This window comes from Leopardus geoffroyi, chromosome D1 (genome assembly GCF_018350155.1).
Source record: "Leopardus geoffroyi isolate Oge1 chromosome D1, O.geoffroyi_Oge1_pat1.0, whole genome shotgun sequence".
NCBI classification, from domain to species: domain Eukaryota; kingdom Metazoa; phylum Chordata; class Mammalia; order Carnivora; family Felidae; genus Leopardus; species Leopardus geoffroyi.
Window position 1 is genome coordinate 7,743,522 of NC_059329.1, and position 21,022 is coordinate 7,764,543.

At 46.5% G+C, this 21,022-nt stretch overlaps 2 protein-coding genes across 2 annotated transcripts; both read left to right on the plus strand.

Moving 5' to 3' along the window:
• Positions 1-990: 990 nt before the first annotated feature.
• On the plus strand, positions 991-2,682 carry LOC123602197 (collagen alpha-1(III) chain-like). The gene is made up of 3 exons (XM_045486548.1): positions 991-1,072; positions 1,275-1,691; positions 2,519-2,682. Exons 1-3 carry the CDS (start codon positions 991-993, stop codon positions 2,680-2,682), a joined length of 663 nt encoding a protein of 220 aa, XP_045342504.1.
• On the plus strand, positions 2,670-3,501 carry CD1H11orf87 (chromosome D1 C11orf87 homolog). Its single transcript, XM_045482721.1, has one exon. The coding sequence runs from the start codon at positions 2,781-2,783 to the stop codon at positions 3,378-3,380; it is 600 nt and encodes a 199-aa protein (XP_045338677.1). The 5' UTR covers positions 2,670-2,780; the 3' UTR covers positions 3,381-3,501.
• Positions 3,502-21,022: the final 17,521 nt, after the last annotated feature.

The following is a 21,022-nucleotide window of genomic DNA, read 5'->3' on the forward strand; positions in this document are numbered from 1 at the left end:
CTCCCAGTGTCAAACTCTCTTTTTTAAATAAAACCCTCTGCTTGCAACCAGGTAAGGAGGTGTCAGTCATTCCTACTATCTCTCAATTCAGATGCATAGCTGGAAAAAGCAGTATTTACTGCATCACTCAAACTTGCAAGTAAATATTGTACAGGCATTGTGTTAGACTCAAAGATGGGAAGAAAACAAGATGGAGGGAAGAAGGAAATGCACGTTGTCTAAGACAACTGGATGCTTTCAAAGATCACACGGTGTCTTGAGGTGCTGTTCCACGCCGGTTTCTCTAGTAGAAAAATGACAATACTTCATTTTAAAATTGGCCATTGTCACCAAATACACCGTTCATGTTTTGCCAAGGGTTCTGAACCAAGAGTTGATTAATCTCTGCCTGGATGTGGGCAGGCTGATGCGAATCTTCCAGGAAGTTTTCTCCCTTTCCCTTGTGCTGAAAGGCTGTTGTTAACACTGTGGTAAACTAAGGTGTAGATTCAGAATTTTCTGTTCACTTCTGCCCTCCTCTTAGTGAGCGTTGTCTTCCTGCCTTGTAAGCCTTGCATGTGCTTTGTGTGCTCATGAGTGTCTAGATTTCGAAAGAGAAAGAGTGTTTCATATACCGAGTGGGTGTCGGGCCTGAAGACCAACGTGTGAGCGAGCAGGGTGGGATCACGAGCCCGGTGGAGTGAAGACTCTGGGTGGAGAGGAGAACAGTTCATTTGCAGTGTTGGACGTTAAATGCACGTTCCGTTTGTCATTTCATGTTTTGCCTCCCGAGTTCCGAAATGCCCCTCTCGTTTCTCACCTTCACGCAGTTTCTGCCCGGAGCCCGGGCCAGGATAGACAGGCTCCCAGAGGAGAGCCATCCTCATAGCGGAGACAGGAGGGGGGAAAAAAAAAAAAAAAACCAATAACAAACCCTCATGTGTACCCGGGGAGCGGGGGGGGGGGGGGGGCGGGCTGTCTAGAGTGTTAAAAAAATGCGTTGCCGGGACCATGTGGCAAAGGGTCGTGGGCGAGGAGTCGGGCAGCCCCAGAACTGAAGCTTCGGCCCTTCGCAGGCAGAGCAGGGCGGAAGGTGGGTTGCTCAGAGCGCGCTGCTGGGGTTGCTCCCGGTCGGTGGCCCCTGGCGGGGACGCAGAGGGAGTCTGGGGATGTGTGTGGCCGAGGCGCGCTCGGCCAGGCCGGGGTGTTGGGGTATGAGGGTGGGGTGGGGGCCTGAGGGGTGGCTCGGAGCCCTGGCGGTGGCTGCCTGACGTCACCGGCCTCTCTGGCAATAGGCTGCGAGCTGAGCTCCCCGAAGCGGCAGCGGCGGCGGCGGCGAGGCTCCGTCTCCGGCCCCTTCACTCCGCGCCTTCTGCAGCCGCCACTGCAGCCGCGCGGCGGGGGCTCCCTCCCCGCAGCCAGCCGGTGGCCCCAGGTAAGGGACGGGGTGCGGCTGCAGGCTCCGGGCGGGCCGCCGGGGGCCCGGGACGCCCGCGGGCAGGACGGCTCCCGCGGCCTGCGCAGGCCCCCCTGGTGGGAGCCACGACCCCCACCCTGCCCAGCCCCGGCTCGCGCGCCTCCTCTCCGCTCCGCACTGCAACAGTTAGCAGCTGCCTCCGGAGAACGGCCGGGGGGCTCTGCTGGGTGCCGCGCCCCCCACCTCTGGTGCCCGGGAAGAGCCTCGAGCTGGGGCCGGGAAGGCTGGAGAGAAGGTCCGTTCGCCAAACTTTGCAGACGAGAACCCTTAGCCTTCCGTTTCCAGTCCCCCTAGAAAGGAGCAGGATGCTGCCCAGTGCGGGGCACCGGGAGATGGGGACAAGGGGGCGTTTGCGGGGATGTGCTTTAGCTGAAAAAGGTGTTTCAGCTGCTGTTTTTTTTTTTTTTTTTTTTTTTTTTTTTTTTTTGGTTGGGGGGAGGTACCAGGGAAGAAGGCTGGAGAAAGGATGGAGCGCGATCCTGCGCGTCAGCTGTGACCACGGACAGAGGCGGAGTAGGATGTGGTTGTTGTGGTCCCCCAGGGGCGCGGGACTTAAGGGACCTGAAGCCGGCCAGGGAAGGAGAGTCTGGAGGGGGAGGGAAGAGAAGGGAGCCCTGCGTACCGGAGTCGGCTCGCTGGGCTGTGGGGGGTGGGTGCTGGGAAGGGCAGGATCCACGGGAAGACGTCCACTAGGAGGGCGAAGGAAAGAGGCGAGGCGGCGCTCTGGAAAGCGGGGACCACGTTCCCCGGCGGCCGTGTGTCGGTTGCAATTAGAAAGTTGTGGAGGGCGCAGGAAGCCTGCCTTATCTGCTGAGTAATCCGTGCCTCCGCGGTGCCGGCGCAGACCCCTTCCCGGCGAGCGGCGCGAGCACGAAGCCGGCGGCTCGGGTGCGCGGTCGGGGGGCGGGCGGGCCGGGGTCCGCGGGCCGTGGGGACGGCGGGCGGCGCCCCGCTGGGGCAGCGTGCCCGGGGGGCCGCTCTGCGGGGCTGGCGGAGCCTCCCGGCCCTCCGCACGGCCCCGGGCAGCGGCCGGGGTCCTAACTCAGCCTGTTCTCTTTGCAGCCTGGTGCCTTGGGAAAGGAAAAGGGCGCGCGGACTCGCGTTCCAGGCGGGGCCGGAGAGGATCTCCTGCGCGCCGCTCGCCTCCCGGCCGGCTCGCTCGCCCGCCCGCGGTGGCCCCCTCGGCCCTTGGCTCGCGCGTCATCCTCTCCCGCACCAGGGAGTAGTTTGGGGTGGCGTGGGCTCCGTCCTCCTTCTGGCTGGTGGGAACGGTGTGCCCGGGAGAGGAAGTGTGGTGGGCCCGGCCCCTCCCCGCCCAGTGCCGATGAGTGCCAGGGCGCCCAAGGAGCTGAGGCTGGCGCTGCCGCCGTGTCTCCTCAACCGGACCTTTGCCTCCCCCAACGCCAGCGGCGGCGGCAACGCGAGCGCCCGTGGCCCGGGTGCAGGCGGCAGTGGCGGCGGCACCTGCATCACGCAGGTGGGACAGCAGCTCTTCCAGTCCTTCTCGTCCACGCTGGTGCTGATTGTCCTGGTCACCCTCATCTTCTGCCTCATCGTGCTGTCCCTCTCCACCTTCCACATCCACAAGCGGAGGATGAAGAAGCGGAAGATGCAGAGGGCTCAGGAGGAGTACGAGCGGGATCACTGCAGCAGCAACCGCGGCGGCCGGGGGCTGCCCCCAGCGGCGAGCGGCCAGGCCCCCGCCCCTGCCAAAGAAACCCGGCTGGAGAGGCAGCCCCGGGACTTCGCCTTCTGCGCCCCCTCCGACGCCTCCTCTTCGTCTTCGGCCCCCGGCCTCCCGTGCCAGGGTCCCCGCGCTCCTCCTCCTCCACCACCGGCCCCCAGTCCGCAAGGAGCACACGCGGCCTCCTCCTGTTTGGACACAGCTGGCGAGGGCCTTTTGCAAACGGTGGTACTGTCCTGATTGTTGAGCCCCTCTCTCCTCTCCTCTCCCTCATGTCCAGCATCTTGGCCTTCCTTGCTTTTATCCCCCTCTGTCCTTCCCCTCCCACTTTTCTCTGGCTTCTCTTCCCTCTTCCTTCTTTCCGTATCTGCCCTCCCCTCACTCTGTTTCTCCTCCGCCGAGGCACTGTGCGGTATTTGTAAATATTGGGCAAGGAAAGTCTCGGAAGAAGAAATAACGCTGATAATACTTTATTATTAATATTTATAGTAATTATTATAATACTAATAACACAATCCAAGCGCATGACAAATCACATAATTTCTCATTGTCAATGAACGATGCGTCTTCCCTCTCCACCCTGCACCCTCCCCCCCCCCCCCCCCCACACACACACACTAAGGAGGAGAAACCGCACAAGCTACCAAATATGAAAAGAAGGCATTGATTCCCGGAGCAAAGGGAGTGGAGGGGGCCCGGTGTGTTGTACATAGCTGTCAAGTTAAGGTTCAGTTAACTTCCTTTCCTTCCACCCCTTCCCACCACCCTCCCCCATCCCCCATAAGCTTTCCCTTTTTCTTGAGCTGCCCTCCCTTCCCCATTCCTACCTTCAGCCGGGCTCAGGCAATAGTATATTATAAAGAAAACGTCTACATTAAGCACCAGAACTACAAGAGGCCACAGAGACAGTCCCAGAAAAACATAAATGACATGAACCCATCTCCGGTCAGCCCTCTTGTCACCCCTTAGCTACCCATTCCCTTTTCTAGGACCAGGCATTTAAATTTACTTTTAGAAATGTCCCTCGCTGGCTAAAAATCTTTAAATGAGTTGAAAAAAAGGAAGGAAAGAAAGAAAAGAAAGAAAGAAAGAAAAGCAGAGAAAGAGAAAGAAAGAAAATGAAAAAGAAAGAAAGATCTACTGCTTTTGCTGCCTGCCCTGCCCCCAGCTGTACACCTTTTGAGTTGTGGCATTTTCAGGATTCACAGAGGATCCAGAAGCTGTCCAGCCAGGTCTGGTGCTGAAATTGCTTCACCAAACTGGTTACTTTATTTGGTTGTGCAGGCGGAGGAGGGGCTGTTTTGGGAAATGACTATTTTAGCTTTTTGTTGGCTTCTTTCTTCTTTTTCTACAATCAGGTTTGCGCGTGTACTATTGGTTTTATTATTGAACGTTGCATTAGTTACCTTTTTTTGTAAAAAAAAAAAAAAAAAAAAGTACTAGGTGATGTGCAGTACTGAAAGTGCAGTATCTAACCAACCAGAATGTTTCTGTTTAATTTTTAGAGCAAGTGCACCTTTGTTATATATTTATTATATTGGTACCAAATACAGAAGCAAACTATAGTTCTGTACTACATCCTCCAAACTGTATAGTCTTGTTCTTAATTTCTAGCTGTTGATATAATGGTTACCACTGGATGAACAATTCCGTGGTGCAGGCCTGGCTTCCGCTGTTTCCAGAAGTGTTCTTTTGTATCTTACTCTGTAGTGGGCTGTTATAAAGAGATAACACATGTTTTCTTTTTTCTTTTGCGAATAGCAGAAACAACCACAACAGAAAACAAACAGATAATGGATGTGCAGGAATGCCATCTATTAAAACATGGTTAATATTGAAACAGTGCCTCTAGTCCTCGCTGCATGCACCTACCACCTGGAGGCAGTGGCGTGTGTGCTTCATGTACTGTGTGCGTTGGGGGCAAGACTGGTGGGGATATTGGGCAATTTGGATGACAGGACGTGCAAATTTCAAGAGACGTTAAACCCAGTAACTGACAGGACATGCAGATTTCAAGAGAAGTTAAACCCAGTAACTGCTTGTCGGATAAAAATATTTGAAGCTTGTTTAGTTACAAATGTGTGCCTGCATCTGAGATGCAGCAATAGAAAGGATCTTTATCTTTTCTTACTCTGGCTTACCTACCTTCCCTGGATATACGAAAAAAAGATGGAGAGAAAAACACAGTGAGAGAGAAGAAGGTCAGTATTTTTGTTTTCTCTCTCCTGTTGCCAGACAAGGCCTTCTGTGTTAGAAGTGGGTCTACCTATGCTCGTTTACCACTCTGTTTCCCTTGGATTGGTGATAGAAGGGCCCAGAAGCATATTACAGTCTTGATTATGTGTACTGGCATCCTTTCTTGGGAATCAATTCTTTGACAGCTATTTAAATGTTTGGATAATGTATGAATGAGAATGTTCTACAAAAAGCTCCACCAGAAGAGTTCTTACTACCGGCAGCGTGTAAGGCAACAATGCCCTTAAGTGCATCCCTCTCTCAAGTAACTAGTAATTCTAGATTTTCTCTCTCGGTTCCAGGTTGCTGTGCTCTTATCTAGAGAAAAGATTACCTCTGAGGTTTTAGGTCATCTGTTAAATTGCCCAAGCTCAGTCTGCATCTTTTATACAAATAATTTAATAAGCTTCATTTTAACGACCCATTAGATACTCAAGTCCTTTCCTGAAGCACAGAGGATCATCCCTGAAGCATGCCATATATTGTGATATTAGGAAGACCAGATATAATCTTTGGGTACAGCCTATTAAACAACGAACCAGATTCTCTCCAGTGCCTTAGTCACTTCCTAGTAATAGTTAGAAAGAGTGCATTAACTCCCTGAGGCCACTAGGGAATCCTTTAGAGCATCAGAGCTCTACGTGCTACATCAGGATGACTAAGGCACTGTGAAGAAGAAAGTCCATTAAATTTTGTAGCTCACCCTCATCCAGCGGTAGCTCTTTAATACCTTATTACAGAATGACTTTTGGACTTTTGAAATTCGAATAGAATCAGGGACTCAGAAGGGAGCTTCCTCATTTCCAATAAGCTCCACTAAGTGCGTGGATATTACTTTCTCCCCCTTATTTGGTGCACTTTTTACAGTGAATAATTTCCCATTTTATTAAAGCAATAAGATGTTCTGTTGTGAGCAGTGCTGGATGGTGATTCCATATCCTTGGTGCTGAAGCTACTCGTACGTTCTTGCCTTATGAATCACAGTGCATTCAAGGCATGCAATAATAATCCCCTTCCAAGGAGCAGCCTGTACACTCTAGGGGGTAATTAGGAAATTGTCCTATATCATTTTTCCCCAAAGGAATAGAGGAAACAGGAGAAATGAAAGCATTACGAATACTGTTTAAAAAATATCTTGATACCTCTAAACATGGGCACACATCCATAATATGACCTTATTGTGCACCTTTAAACATGTATGCCTTTCTCCGTCAACTGGCTATGGTCGAATATTTTTAATAGTGCTCTTTGTAAGGATGATGTGGCTTGTGACTCAGATTTCATACTGAGTTTAGGATACTCAGAATTCTAAGCTTCTGGTGGTGTCACTTGAGACTTTTATGATAGTGAATGACACGAAATTCTAGTAAGACCAGTCCCCACACCCACTTATTGCAATAAGCACATATCCCAGCAATTTGCACAGACCCTGTTTAGAGCATTGCATCTTATTGAGCTCAAATGACCGTCTCAGGAGTTTGGGATGCTACCAACAGGGCATTTTGGATTTCATTTGTATGAAACGAAAAGGCAATCTGGAAATAGCTAAATTTATTTTAAGGATTTTATTCACCGATGTCCCGTCAAATGAATTGCTTCAAATCCCTATAGCTGCAGCCCAACTTCTGCAATGGCTCTTCAGTATAAATTAAGGTGGCATGCTTGATTCTTGCTGTTTTTAAAAATGAGACAATTGGAGAGAGAATACCATTATGTCAGCTGTATGGGACTCTGAATCTTAAAGATGTAGATAAATATAATCTTCTTTAGAATTTATATACACCCATAGATATGTATTTATATATGCATACATTTTGTACAAATTTACAATGGACTTTTTGTATTCTCTTTTCTGTCATTACAAGAATGAGATGGAAACCAAATAGTTGTTCCATCCTCTTCTCCAGAGGGGATACTGAGGTGTCAGGTATATGCATGTACTTACTTCTCGGGTTAAATCTGAATGACTTTCTCTTTGTTTAATGAAAGGGGAGAGTCTCGGTTGGCTCTGGGAATTGGTAATTAGATAGGCTTCTTTTCCTAGTTAGTGACTCAAATGTAGCAATGATAATGAACTTGTGACCATATCTATGTGGTCTAAATATCTAGATGGAAAGCAAACACATCTAGAAGAGCTTTAGGGCTATCTGGGCCACAGACCTGGATTGTGGCTAGGTTTTTTTTTTTTTTTTTTTTTTTAATTTTCAGCCTGTATGTTGTGTGGAGATAGAATTTATATCTGCATATCTAATGGTAAAGTGAAAATATGACCATTATCTGTTTAGTTTGATATGTAGCTTCTGAAAAATATGGATAAATTAGCTTTAAAAAAAAAAAAAAAACCTTTGGCATCTGACTTTTCCACCATTTCTGTATCGATTGACTTAGTTAGATAATGGTTAAAATTGCATTTTTTTTCCCTATTGTGTACACCTATGCTTTAAATGTTTTTCTGTGGGTGACAGTTGAGCAATTGCTAGTTGGTAGTATGTGGAAGTTATAGGTTAAATTAGAACCAGAAACTTTAATCTGGTCAGGCTCCTCAGGTCCATCCCCCTGTTAATCTGAACTTTGAATCTGAATTTGAAAAACCACTTAATCTGGGCTGTCCTTTCTTGGGATTAGTGATCATGGCTCCTAGATGTTTTCATTCACATTCGAATGAACTGATGTATCTATAGAGGGGTATTTAATCATTGAACTGGACATCACTCCGATTCTGATTTGGTTTCTGATTTACTTGATAGCATTTGAGAAGCAGCTTTGATGACTTAACATCAGTACTTATTAATGTCACCAACCTAGTAATACCATTGGTGCCCTGTAGGAATGCTTTGCTAACAATAAGAGTTTAATTAACTTCAGTTGGGGACAATGTCTTACTAAGATAGTTCTACCTTTTTTGAAGCAGGGACACTTGTGATTTCTTTGGGTTGTTTGTATAGGGAGATCAACAACAATAGTAATGACAAGAGCAACAGAAAAACTGATTTTTGAACTCCAATATATCCAATAGAATAAAACAGATATTAGAATTCATGGAAAATTTGTTTTGCTTTTCTATCAATAAAAGAGTTTTCTTGTTAATTGGCTTTTTGGACACTATTCCTTATTCATTTATAATATACCCAGATTATAAAATTACTCATTCTATTGCCCTCAGATGCACAAAGAAGTTAGTTTTTACTTTTAATTATTACTCATCTGACCTTCTTCACAAACCAACCACATCAAAAAATGGGAAGTTTATAAATTTTACTATAACCCGATAAACTGAGTCCAGTCCAATTAAGCAATCCTTTTTGGCAGATGTTCGGGCTGTCTAGGTCATATACTTCGTCTTTCAGATTTCCTCTTTGCCTGCCTGCACTTCTCTAATATAATCAGGTATGTGGAGGAAGGGTGTGGTTAACATGATTTTGTGGCAGTTATGGAATTGGGGAGCCTCAGATTCATAGACATCCCTTGGGCTCTAGCTGAACTGTGCTGGAAAGTAGTTGAGTAGGGCTGCTCTCCAGGCTGAGGTGCTTTTGTCCTGACATTCACCACTGCAGTCGTGTACCCAGTCTCGAGTCCTCTTCCATGGGAGATGGTATATCCCACACCCTGCCATCCCTGGGTCCAGCAGGGCTCTCACGGTTTGTCCTCTTCTTGGAGATATAGGAACTTCTGGGTGTCCTGCACGCCACTAACCTCCCGTTGAGAGGCATTGGTTCTAGCCCAGGATTATTCTTCTATCACTTCCACCTCCGTCCGACTCGTCTTGTTTCATGTCAGGTGGTGCCACAAAATAGGTTTTCATTCCAAGGGGGAGAGGTTGCCATTAAGCCCTAATCCTTGGGCTTCTCCAAAACTATTTACATGTTTATGAAGCACCACCCCCTTCTTTCTGACTCCTAACTGTGTGGAGAAGAGAAACATGATAGCCTTAGCAGCTGCCTGCCTCACTCTTCTATTCTGTCTCATTTTCCCCCCTCAGAATTACCCCAGACTGCAAGAAGCAGATTTTCCTCTTAAAGCTCCCCTTTTACCTACCTGAGATTCCTTCTACCATAGGTGGCGTCCTACCTCTGAAGTGGGCCTTGTCTGTTTTCTGACTTCAGCCTCGTGACTAACCCCTCATGGCAGTTAGGGAATAGGAGACAGACAGAAGCTAATGGATAAGGGAGCCTAAATTGGGAGATGTTTGAAACCTGTATTGCTACCATAGTAAACCTTTGTATTCTTGAAAAGACATTAATTCCTGATTAAGGTCTTACTCTCCCTTTTCCCAAGAGGGTGAGAGCTTGATTATTATCCTACATTTATTTCTTTGTGCGCTCGTACCCAATCCCTCCAAGTTTGGCTAGCAAATCTGGGTATGGATTGAATCTTTTACCTTGTATCACTATTTGGTCTCCAAGAAGGCACAGCCCCTTCCCAATACTGGTCCATTACATGACCCTACACCCACACCTAAGAGTTGCAGATAGTATGTTGGAAATGTTTTCCTTGAGCTAGGAAAAACTTCTAGTGGCTTCTAGAGTGGAGATGAGTGACTTTCTTTACCAAAAGACACTGGGAAAGATGGATTGGTTGGTGCCGAATCTAATCTTTAATCATGGTCTGCTTTATTCCCAGGAAGTAAACACTTTTTAATCTCTCTCTCTCTTTTTTTTTTTTTTTTTTTGCTTCAAGAGAGGGGATGAGTATTGACTCAGCTAGATTTCACAAGACTACTAATGAACCTACTCCCTGACTCCTGGGATCTTCCTGGGTCGACTTAATTAAATATTGGCTGCGTATGCTCTTTATGATGAGTTGTTGAAGTCCATTCTCTTTTTTCTAAAAATACCTCTCTAAATATGCCCCAGTCTTAAATTGATGCTGGTAGTATTGGGCATTGCTCTCTGAAAAATTGGTTCCACCTCTCAAAGCTTTACAGACCAAGAAGGGGCTCCAGTGATAACTTTTCTTCACAATTCTTTTCTACTTTATGCTGACCATTCTCTATCTGCATTCATGAATCTTCTCACTCCCTGGGTCATGGGTCTGACTTAGGGTTTTTACTTTTAGCTTAGAGATATATAGTCACTCCATGATACAAAAATTTGTTTCACATAGACTTTTAAAAATCCTGAAAAATACCCTGAAATGCACTACGATGGCAACAATACCTTTCCTGTGCAGATGTGAAAAACAAATGTGGCTCTATTCTTTCCTCCTGTGATCCAGCTTATCTTTCTCACAGGGACCTCAAAAGGTAGCCCTTAAAAAAAACAATTTCATACTCTCAAATTATTTCTTCTTCTCTCTTCCTTTCCACAGTAGTGTCTGGGAATAATTTATGTTATATCCTGGTGGATGAAGAGGAAGGTTCCTCAGACTTGGACAGTCTTAAACCAATCCTTTCTGGTTTAGGTGAGAGAGTGGCCAGTCTGTTTCCTGGGTAGCACCCACTGCTGGAACCTGTGATTCTGGTCTTTTTCCACCGAGTCTCCCCAAACCTGAGTCTACAGTGGCTTTTTTGTGCCAAATGCAGGATTTTGTTGTTTTTCCTGTGTTTAAGCATCTCTGGGCCCCCTCAACTGGGACCAATGCGTATCTCTGAGTCCCATTCAGGCCATGGGACATAAAAACACTTCTTGTTGCCTATAGTCACCACCCCTGTCACAGTGCCACTGCCTTTCTGTAGGAGAGAGAAGAGTACTCTAGCTGTCTCTAGTAATTGTTCCCCCTAGTAGAGCCAGGGAGATTCTCCAAAGCCCTTCCTGGCCTCAAAGTCCTTGGACTCTCTGATCCTAACAGAGTACATATCACTGGACGTCTCTCAATAGCTGTTTGTCCTGAATCGAGGGCAATCAAAGGGTTTGGCATCCAGGAACCTTGGAATCTACCCTTCTCTCCATCAACATTTGACTCCCTTCTTCCCTCAAAACTACACAGAACTGTAAGGGATAGACTTTTTTTCTATATGGTCCCTTATGTGGTCCTTAGGTAAAACCACTCAAGAAGTCATAGATTTGGGCTCTTTTGCTTTCTGAATGCAGTATCCTGTGCCCTGACTGCCTCCACACAGGTCAGTCTTAAGTGGAGAATACATTGTGGAAGAGGGATTGACCTGCTAATAAATGGGCCTCCATTAAGAGGTGCTTAAGAAATACTTTATTAGTTATGCTTGTTTACACAGAGGTAGTTATTTCGAGTTGAATGGCTAGAATTTGGTGATAAAAGAAAGACACCGTCTCCCCCTTCTACTTGGCAGTGTGTGAAATCCCTAAATTAATAGCTTGGTCCCAGGAGGGTTTATGTTGTGGGCCCCAGTCAAGTATCTATGAGAGAGATAATAAGTGTCACCCTTTTGTAGGGTGCTGCCATAGAAGGCGAAGAAGTGTAGGTCCCTAAGTTCCAAAGGTACACACGTCATCAGAGAAGAACAAAGAAAGGAGAGGCTAGAAGACATACTCCTCTATCTTTGCCCTTGGGGGCTACACCCACTTCTTTCTGTCACAGTGTGTTTTATGGGGAGATGCACAGAGAATCATGATTATGCCCAACGTGTGACCATGTGGGCTTGATGTGACAGCTGTATTTTCAGGGGCCACCCAGGTTAGTCCTGTTCTTAGACTCATAGTTAGCTTCATTTTCTTGCTTCAATTACACTACCCTGTTTCTGAGAGTTGTCAGTCAGCCTGCAGTCCTCACTGTTGGACCACATCTCTCTGGCTGATCCTGGTGTGGCTGCTGACTAGGTGTCAGTGACTTTTTTTTTAAATCCGGTTGATGAGATGATCCCTTTGAACCTTTCACCTCTAACATTTGAGAGCTCATTCAGTCAACAAATACTCCTTGACAGCCAGCTCTATGCCAGGCATCATTTTTGGTGCCAGAGATACAGGAGTGCAGGTAAATTTCTTGCCCTCATGGGAGTTTTGTTTTGTTTTGGAGAGAAACAGTAAATAAAACACATGAGTATTATGGATTATGTTATAGGGAGAAAAGTGCTATAGAGACAATAATTCAGTAAAGAGGATAAGGGATGTGCCGGGAGAGAATGCTACATTTTAAATAGGGTGGTCAGAGAAAGCCTCCCTGACAACATGATATTTGAGCAAAGACTTAAAGGAGCCATGCAAACATATGAGTTAACTGATGAAAGACCGTTTGGCTATAAGGATTTGTAAAACCCATTTCACCCAGGCCCCTAATTTTGTAAGTAAGCAACTAGGGATCTTGGTAGGCAGAAGGCAGGAAACTGACGCTTACTGAATGGTATGTCAGTTATCACTCCTCAAGTAGGGGAGAGGGGTAAAATCTGCCCCTAACCTTGAGGAGCTTATAGTCTGATTCAACAATAAATTTCAATTCCCTTCCACCGTGGTAGCAAATACTTGCAAAAGTTACTCTGGGCGTACAAAATAAGTAGCAGTGGTCTGTGTGGTAGGGTTAGGAAAGGTTTCCCAGAAGAGATAAGACTTTAGGTTGGCTTTAAAGGATGAGTAGGAGTTAATCAAGAAAAGGAAAAGCAATTTAGGCAGAGAGAAAAGCACGTCATCTGAAAGCACAGAAGGAAGAGTGTTGCGCATCTTTGGAGAATGTCACGCTGGGAGTGACATAAAAGAAGTCTGAAAAGTAGAAGGAATATTCTTAAAGGCCCTTCAAGAGTAGCTCTTAAGAAGATGCCTTTCTGTTGTCAATGGGGAGTCAGTGGAGAGTTTGAGTATAGAATAGAGTTATACATTTGGATTTTTAAAATATTACTCAGGCAGCATCAACGTGCAGAGTAGATCCCTGGCGGTCGCAGAGCTGGACGTAGAGACACCAGATAGAATACAGCCGCGGTAATCGTGCAGCAAATGATGAGAGTTTGAACCAGTGGGGGTGGGGGTGAAGAATAATGGTATATTGCCGAGCATGTGAGATTATGGAACTGATGGAGCTGTTGATTATTAGATGCGTGATGTGAGGGAGAGGAAGCAAAGGAAGGAGGAGACAGCAGGGAACGGATGGATGCTTTCCTATTTTGTTGGTTAGGGCGACCCTAGCCCGAGTGCTGCTTAGCTGTCATGAGTCGGGGACAAAGTTAATCATTCATAATGAGCGTTCACATGGAGGTCTGGGCTTTGCTGGCACAGCCTCGATGGGTTTGTCCCCAGGCCATGTTCAGACTGGTGAAGCCTAGTGCTGTGGAGCAGCCTGCAATTTGGTATATGAGCTTCAAGAAATAGCACTGTCACTATCATGTAATTCCTGGATGACTACTCATCGTCTGTCAAGTTGGAGGAGTCCTCTGCATGTCTGGAAGTGTGTGCGTTCTGACATTAGTTTCTAAGGCATTTGTTGCAATTCTGAGACATGCCTGCAGAGAATCGTGAAGTTGTACAGGATCTATGATAAACCCTGCTTGGCTCTCTTAGAGGAGAGAAATAATCAGATTTGACACCATTGGCAGGGACAAGAATCCATACGCTGCTGAGAAGGAATCCCAGGACGTTGGTGAATTTGTTGAAAAACCAGTACAACCGGAATTATGGGGAAAGGCCTGAGTTTAAATCATGCCTCTCTCACTTGGTAGTTGTGAGACCTTGGACAAGTTCCATAACTTTCCATGTTTCAGTTTCATGAAGGTTTGTCGTGTGGATTACCTGAGAAAATACATGCAAAGGTCTACCAATAGTGGGCATGGTAGTTCCTGTTTTTATGTCTGTGAGGATTCGGTGGCACAGGGAGGGCAGAGTTTCCTAGGGGATGATCAGTAGCAAAGTCATGTTCTCTGTGCTCCAACATCACATTCTAGTCTCTAGCAAAGTGCCTGGCATAGAGTAGTTACTCAGCATAAATGTTGAACAAACAAGTGTGTCATTCAGTTAAAATTCTACGGACACACGCCTGATGAAGTCTGTGACACTGCTCTAGGATCTAGCCAGAGTCATACACCGGAAAAGCAAAAATTAACAGGATATTTGTGACAGTCACCAATTTCACTTGACTCCTAGATGGCAAGAAGCATGACATCATTGGAATCTTTGGCATTTTCAATGATCTAAATCTTCAGGGAGATGCTTGGCAGATACAATGCTTCTCCACCACATACTGTCCCTACTCCAGGCTAGTGTGAATAGCTCAGCAAAGCTTGTTCTTATGACCTGAGCGTTAATACTTCTCACGACTGGTACAGGAAGAGTGAATCCACCATAGAGCCCCTGGGGCCAAATGAACACTTGTTGAAGGTAAAGAATCAGGTGAGCGGCCAGTCGCCCAGCGTTTGTCAGTGTCCATTGGTTCTGCCCAGAGGGAGACACTAAAGAAGAACTTAGGACCCAATCCTCTCAAAGAGATTATGGCTCCGTTAGAGAGACAAGACTTCCAGAACGAAACAGTATAAGCAAAACCAAGTTGAATGAACACAAACTGATCATTATATAATCTTCTTTCATTCTCACGTTCCAAAAGGGAGCCATAGGATTCCACTCGTGTGTAGACAGAGAAATCTGGATCTGGCAGCAAGATTTGGAGTTGAGGCAAAGAGAGGCTTAGGCTCTTGGACTAGAAAACACGTCCCTCTCCCTCAGTGGTTATGAAAACCACAGGCCCTTGGCAGAATTGCCACAATCCATCATTCCTTCTTTTTAATCCTTTCACCTGCCCCAGGATGCTCTTCAGCTCTCTCAACTGCCCAGTGTCCCACTCTCTTTCTTTCACTTGAAGGTCTGTCCTCTTTTTGGGTTGCTGGACCTAGTGCCAATGTATGGAGGGGGATGTTTCCCATACCACTCACAAGCATTCTCTGACACCAACTGGGTGTCCTACAGTTCAACTCAATGCTGACACTATCTGGAGACAGCATCAGATCTCACAGGTACAGGGCCTTTCCACAAGACTGTCGCCAGCCCCGCTTCAGATGCCATTGGCAAGCCCACGTTGTTATCTGTGCTTCTGACTTACTAGCTGCAAATGAGCAGTTCCTGAGACCTGCTTCTCAGGTTTAATACATTAGAGCAGCTCCTAGAACTTTGAGAAACATTTCACTTACTAGATCATCAGTTTCTTATAAAAGGATACAACTTAGGGAGAGCCAGATTGAAGAAATGCACAGGGTGAGGTGTGGGGAAAGGGTGTGAACTTTCCTGCCCTCTCTGGGTGTAGTCTCCCCACATCTGCCTGGTTTCACCAACCTGGAAGCTCTCTGAACCCCACCCTTGTGGGTTTTCACGAAGGCTTGATTATATAGGCATGATTCATGAAATCATTGATATTTGGGGTTGATTCCACTTCCAACCCTTGAAGAAGGGTTCCTCCCCACCAGGTTGAACTGGAAGTTCTGACCCTCTAAAGAAATGATTGGCTCTCACGGCACCTGGGTGGCTTAGTCAGTTGAGCATCTGACTCTTGATTTTGGCTCAGTAATGATCCCAGGGTTTGTGGGATTGAACCCTGCATCAGGCTCCGTGCTGAACATGGAGCCTGCCTAAGATTCTCTCTCTCTCCCTTTCTCTCTCTCCCTCCCTCCCTCCCTCCCTCTGGCTTCCTCCCCTGCTTGTGAGGGCTCTCTGTCTAAAATTAAAAAAAGAAAAAATGGTTGACTCCCCTGGCAACTAACCCCCATCCTTAGATGCTTTCCCAAAGTCACCTCATTAACATAACAAAAGACACCTTAATCACTCTCTACACTTGAGGAAATTTCATAAGTTTTGGGACTGTGAGCCAGGAGCCATGGATCAAGACCAAATGTATATGAGAAGTCTAGTTTAGTCATCTGAATGACCAAATATATATCTTTCTTATAAATCACGATATGGTTCTTCCCAAAGTCACACTTTCTATTTAGGACCAGTGTCTCTCTCTCTGAAAATTCAGTATGAAAGTGTGTTCCTCTTGTAGTATTACCTGACTTTGCCTTCTTAGAACCATACTCTTGCCAGTACTGAGCATGTGTATTTGGTATTTACCAATAATGGCTATGAATAATTTAAGAAAACATTCCCATTTTCACAGAAGCCTTGGGTAGGAGGGCATATTTCAAGGCCGGACTTGGGGTGTAGGACTGTTGGCCTCAGGACCTTAAGATCTGATCAAGGGAGTAACCACCTACTCAGCCCTCAGCAGGCAGGACCCAGGACAGATGAAGATCTATATAGGCCTCTGGCCTTAAAAAAATAAAAACAAAGATGTGGCTTCCTAGTGTATCGTCATAGGTGGTTTAACACAAAAATAATGCAAAAATGTAAAATAAAGAAGTCCATTAGTAAAGTTCTGTTCCCCCCCCCCATGGCAACTATTTCCATGTTTTGTTCAGATAACAGTTTTTATTTTTTCCCCGCTCAGTGTGCCTGATAGAACATCTAGCTGCACCAGGCACCCCTAATGGAGTAACTGGGCAACCTAGTGTCACTTGTACAAAGTCTCATATTTCAGATCATGACTGAGGTACTATCTGTGGAAAGTTGATCAACCAATCCTCTACACCTGCAGGGCTTGATCCCAGTCAGGGACATCTTTGGCTTCACATCTCTGTGGTTCCTCCAATGCAGAGAAGAGACACGGGGGCCACAGCGTCTTGTCAGGCCAGGTTGACGCTGATCTGTACTTGGCCACGGGTTTGAGCACCAGCTGGGCTTGGAACCTGAGTGTGCTCACTCCTGCAGCCTCTAATCAGTCAGCTCTTTGCCTGTTTGGTTGCTAGAACTACTTCAGGGGTTAGTCCAGGGCCATCGGTCATCACTGACAGCCTTCTTTGGGTCACTCCGTCTGTGGGCCCACAGTAGAGTCTACCCAGGCTTTGTTCCCTTCCTTTGAGTGCCAAAGTAAAACAAGTCAGAGGCAAAATCTCCAGGAAAATCCTGTTTTAAGCCTACAGATATCATTGACCTTTGTTCTTTTTCCTTGTAGAAACATAACAACGTCATTTCAAGGAGGGGACGCTTCAGCACCACTTAGGAACTATCCTATCCACATTCAAAGTGGGTGCTTTGTTTGTGCCTGTTTTATATTTAACCAAGATATCCCAGTTCACCTTGAGGGTAAATGTTTTTTGCTGGGGGGGGGGGGGTATTATTCCTGCTTTATAGATGAAACACTGAGTCTCAAAGATAGTAAGTAACTTCCCCAAGCTCACCCTGCTAGTAAGTGATAGAGTCTGGATTTGAACGAAGCTTTGCCGAATTCCAGAGCTGCTCATCTTCCATTTCCATGCTGTGGCTTTTGATCATCGATTTCAAATAATTACTTCTGTGAGCCTCCCCTCAGTAACAAAGGACTTAACAAAACTGTGTGTACAAGAGCACGCCCGAAGGTGTAGTACAAGAACCCGTTTGCCTCAGAACCTGCAGGACTGTGTGTGGAGAAGGGAGAAGATTATCAATGTATTGAATCTACAGGTGACCTGGGCCTGACTCATTACTTACTGAATCTCTATGTCTGGAAATATGTATCAGGACAGCGCGTCTTTAGTGAAGCCCCCAAGTGATGGCTAATGCCAACTAAAGCCATATGGCAGAGGGGTGCCTCATGAAGAAGAATGAGGACCTCGAGGGAAATCTAATTTCTGTAGACTCTTCCAAGATTAGAGTGGGAAACAGCTTATTCTTCAGGATGCCATGGAGGGCGTATGCTCATTATTTATTACACAGGTGGAACAGAGATGCTATTTCTTTGTGTACTAACACACAGCTTCGGAACAGAATGGAATTGCCCACCTTTTTGACCGTGGTTCCTTTTTGTTGGCATGAAAAAGTCAAAAGAACCCCACGGTCCTCGGACCCTGATGTCAGAGTCCATGGCTCTGGCAAGGTCTCTCCTTCACAAAGGCAAGTAAACAGAATTATGCAGATTGGGTTGGCAAAGTCATTGCCTCTGAAACAAACCCAAAAGCCACAGACACCCACCAAATTGCATGACACAGAGTTGTGGCCAAGAGGAAGTACATGGCGGCTTCAAATGCAGTGAAACAAAACGCTACCAATATGGCTGTTGGTGTGTTGGCATCGTTGGTGAAAACAATCAGTTACCCCTTTAGGACCGGAGAAAGTCAGATGCTGTACCAGAAGTACTAACAGCATCCTCCTCCCAGAAGCCAGATAGAGAGGGAAACATTTCAGCTGAGGTGCAGGCAGGAATGAGGAAAGGTGCTTCAGTTAAGCAGACACACCAGCGGGGTCATTGGCTATCCAGCGTTTGAAGAGACCTGTGTCACGTGTTCGGTAGAGACTGGAGCGCGTGTGTTTTTTAAAAAAATAACATAAATGGAATTCTTGGAAATGTTTCACTGTCCTTTATTCAGTAATAATGAGCTGTCTCGATGCTAAGAATTTCACTTTTATTATCTTATCCATTATTCACAAAACTCTGAGGTGGGATTGACCCCACCCATAAACTCCTGGGAAGAAAAGCAGGGTTCAGGAAAGGTGAGTGGCTTGCCTGTCACCACATGCCCAGTTGCGGAGACCATCTGGCCCCGCAGCTCTGATTCTGGCTGATTGACCCTATTCCTGCATTGTCTCTGCATCCCCATCATGATTCTTTGCTAACAGCAGGCTACGCCTGGTCCAAAATGAGAATTTTTCCTCTGCCTGCTGGCTGCTCCATGAATGCTGGGTCTGGCTAGCCTCTCTTGTTACAGTTTTGAAAATGACCTGTAGTGCGGGGTCCAAACTGCCTCTCAGGTACTGTATCTGTCCCTGCTTTCTGATGGAGAAAGCTAGACAGGTGCAAAGGACCCATTTTTGAGCTGTGATAGGCTGTGGTGGAGAGCATACGTTGGAGAGACAGACTTCCTGGGTTTGAGCCCTGCCCCATGACTTACTAGCTGTGTGCGGGTGACGTTCAGGTCACTAAGCTGCCTCCTCCTCATTCCTGTAATTTGCAAACTGATCTGGGGATGTAAGTGTGGAACGGTCGCAGGGAGGATGGACGAGTTAATGTATTAGACGAATGAATAGGTGCTTAGAATGGTGACTAGCGCAAAGTGAATGCCCCGTAGATGGCACTGCTGTTTGTTGCTGTCATTAAAGGTTAATAATTAGAAAGTTTGGGGTCGTCAGTATGGTGATAGGCAACATTGTTCAAACAATACACAACAAGCACAACCGACAGGAACTTTCACATAAAACGAGAGTGTGGATGCTGGCCCAGACCACCTGTCTTCGTCTTGGCTTGACACGCTCCAGCTGTGTGACTTTGGGTGGCTTGCTCAACTTGTTCTTGCCTCGGTTTTCCCCTGAGAAAAGGTAATAATGAGAGTGTTTATGCCAAAGGAATACTGTAAAGATTAACAACAGGTTAACATTTCTAAAGTGTGTGAGAAGAGCCTGGGACAGAACAGGAACTGTCTAAGTATTGCTTAATGACAACTCAAAAGACCGGCTTAAGACCACATGCTTGCTCGAAACTGGGGCTTTTCTAACCAGCTACTCTAAGCGTGTGGCTCGGGCAGCTTTGCCAATCGTTGAAGTCAGACTTGTTAGCAAATTCTGGGAATGTGTGAGCCTCAGTTTATGGACACCAAATCTCAGTAACCCTTAGACTGAAGGCCTTAGTGGCTTATGTGATCACACACAAAAATAAAAATAGTGAGAACTGGAGAAAAAAGAAAAAAAGGCTTGCAGTTTTGGATCTGTTCTCTGACCATTGAGAAAACTCTCGTAGGCACCGGCACCGTAGACCACAGATGATACCCTGAGGAATTCAGGCCTCGGGCAGCGTGCTCTTCCTCTGATGCTGTGAAAATCCCCTTTCACACCATGGGAAATGTGGGAGGAGGGCAGCAGCATGAACAGCCACCCACTTACGGGCACCGGGAGGCCCTGCCCAGGGCAACCCCAAAGAGAGCATCCTTCGGCAATGCCGACACCTAGTTCAGTGCCATTTGGGTGAGCGCCTCTGCAGGAGACACGAAGAAGCATCTCGTGGGGCGAAGAACATAGATTTTGCAGTTAGTCAGGCCTACACTGAGTTCCTGCTCCGTTGCTTGCCAGCCACAGGACCTGAGACAACTTACGTAGACCCTCTGAGCCTTCATTTCCTCAACCTTACAATGGGAATAATAATGCCTGCTTATGCAGTGACTTTGATGTTTTTTTTCTTTAAAAAAATTTTATATTGTGCATCTAACACAGCAACGGGAACATGGATCGTTCCCGACGGAACGGGAACGCAGCAACGGGAACATGCCCATCTACAGCAGCAGTGTGTTTATTGTGTACTTGCAAAGTAGACAGGTACTGTGTTAGGCACTTAGGATCCGTTATGTCCCTTTATAAGGTTCTATGAGATAAGTTCCATTAACTCTTCTCTCTATAAATGAAGAAATTTAGGGTTGGCCAGCTGAAATGACCTTGCCAAGTCACATGGCTAGGATGTGTGAGACCCATGGTTCCATCTTGGTTTTTTCTGAGTCTCAGCTCAACTCGTGCACTTTTCCTACCCCTTTCATACACCCTTTATTTCATTCCAGGGTGTGCAGCCCTCCAAAGGCAAACATATGGCATTGAAGACCACCTGCCCTTATAGCCGATACATGGACTACAGTGTTAGTGATCCATAAAGTTAGCCAAGGGACCTTGTTTATTCTCGGGACTTGAGTAACAACTCAGGGCAGCTGGGAGTGAGTGGAGCGGAGCCAGGCAGCAGACCTCACGGATCCTGTTGGATGCGGTTCATCTTCAGAAGGA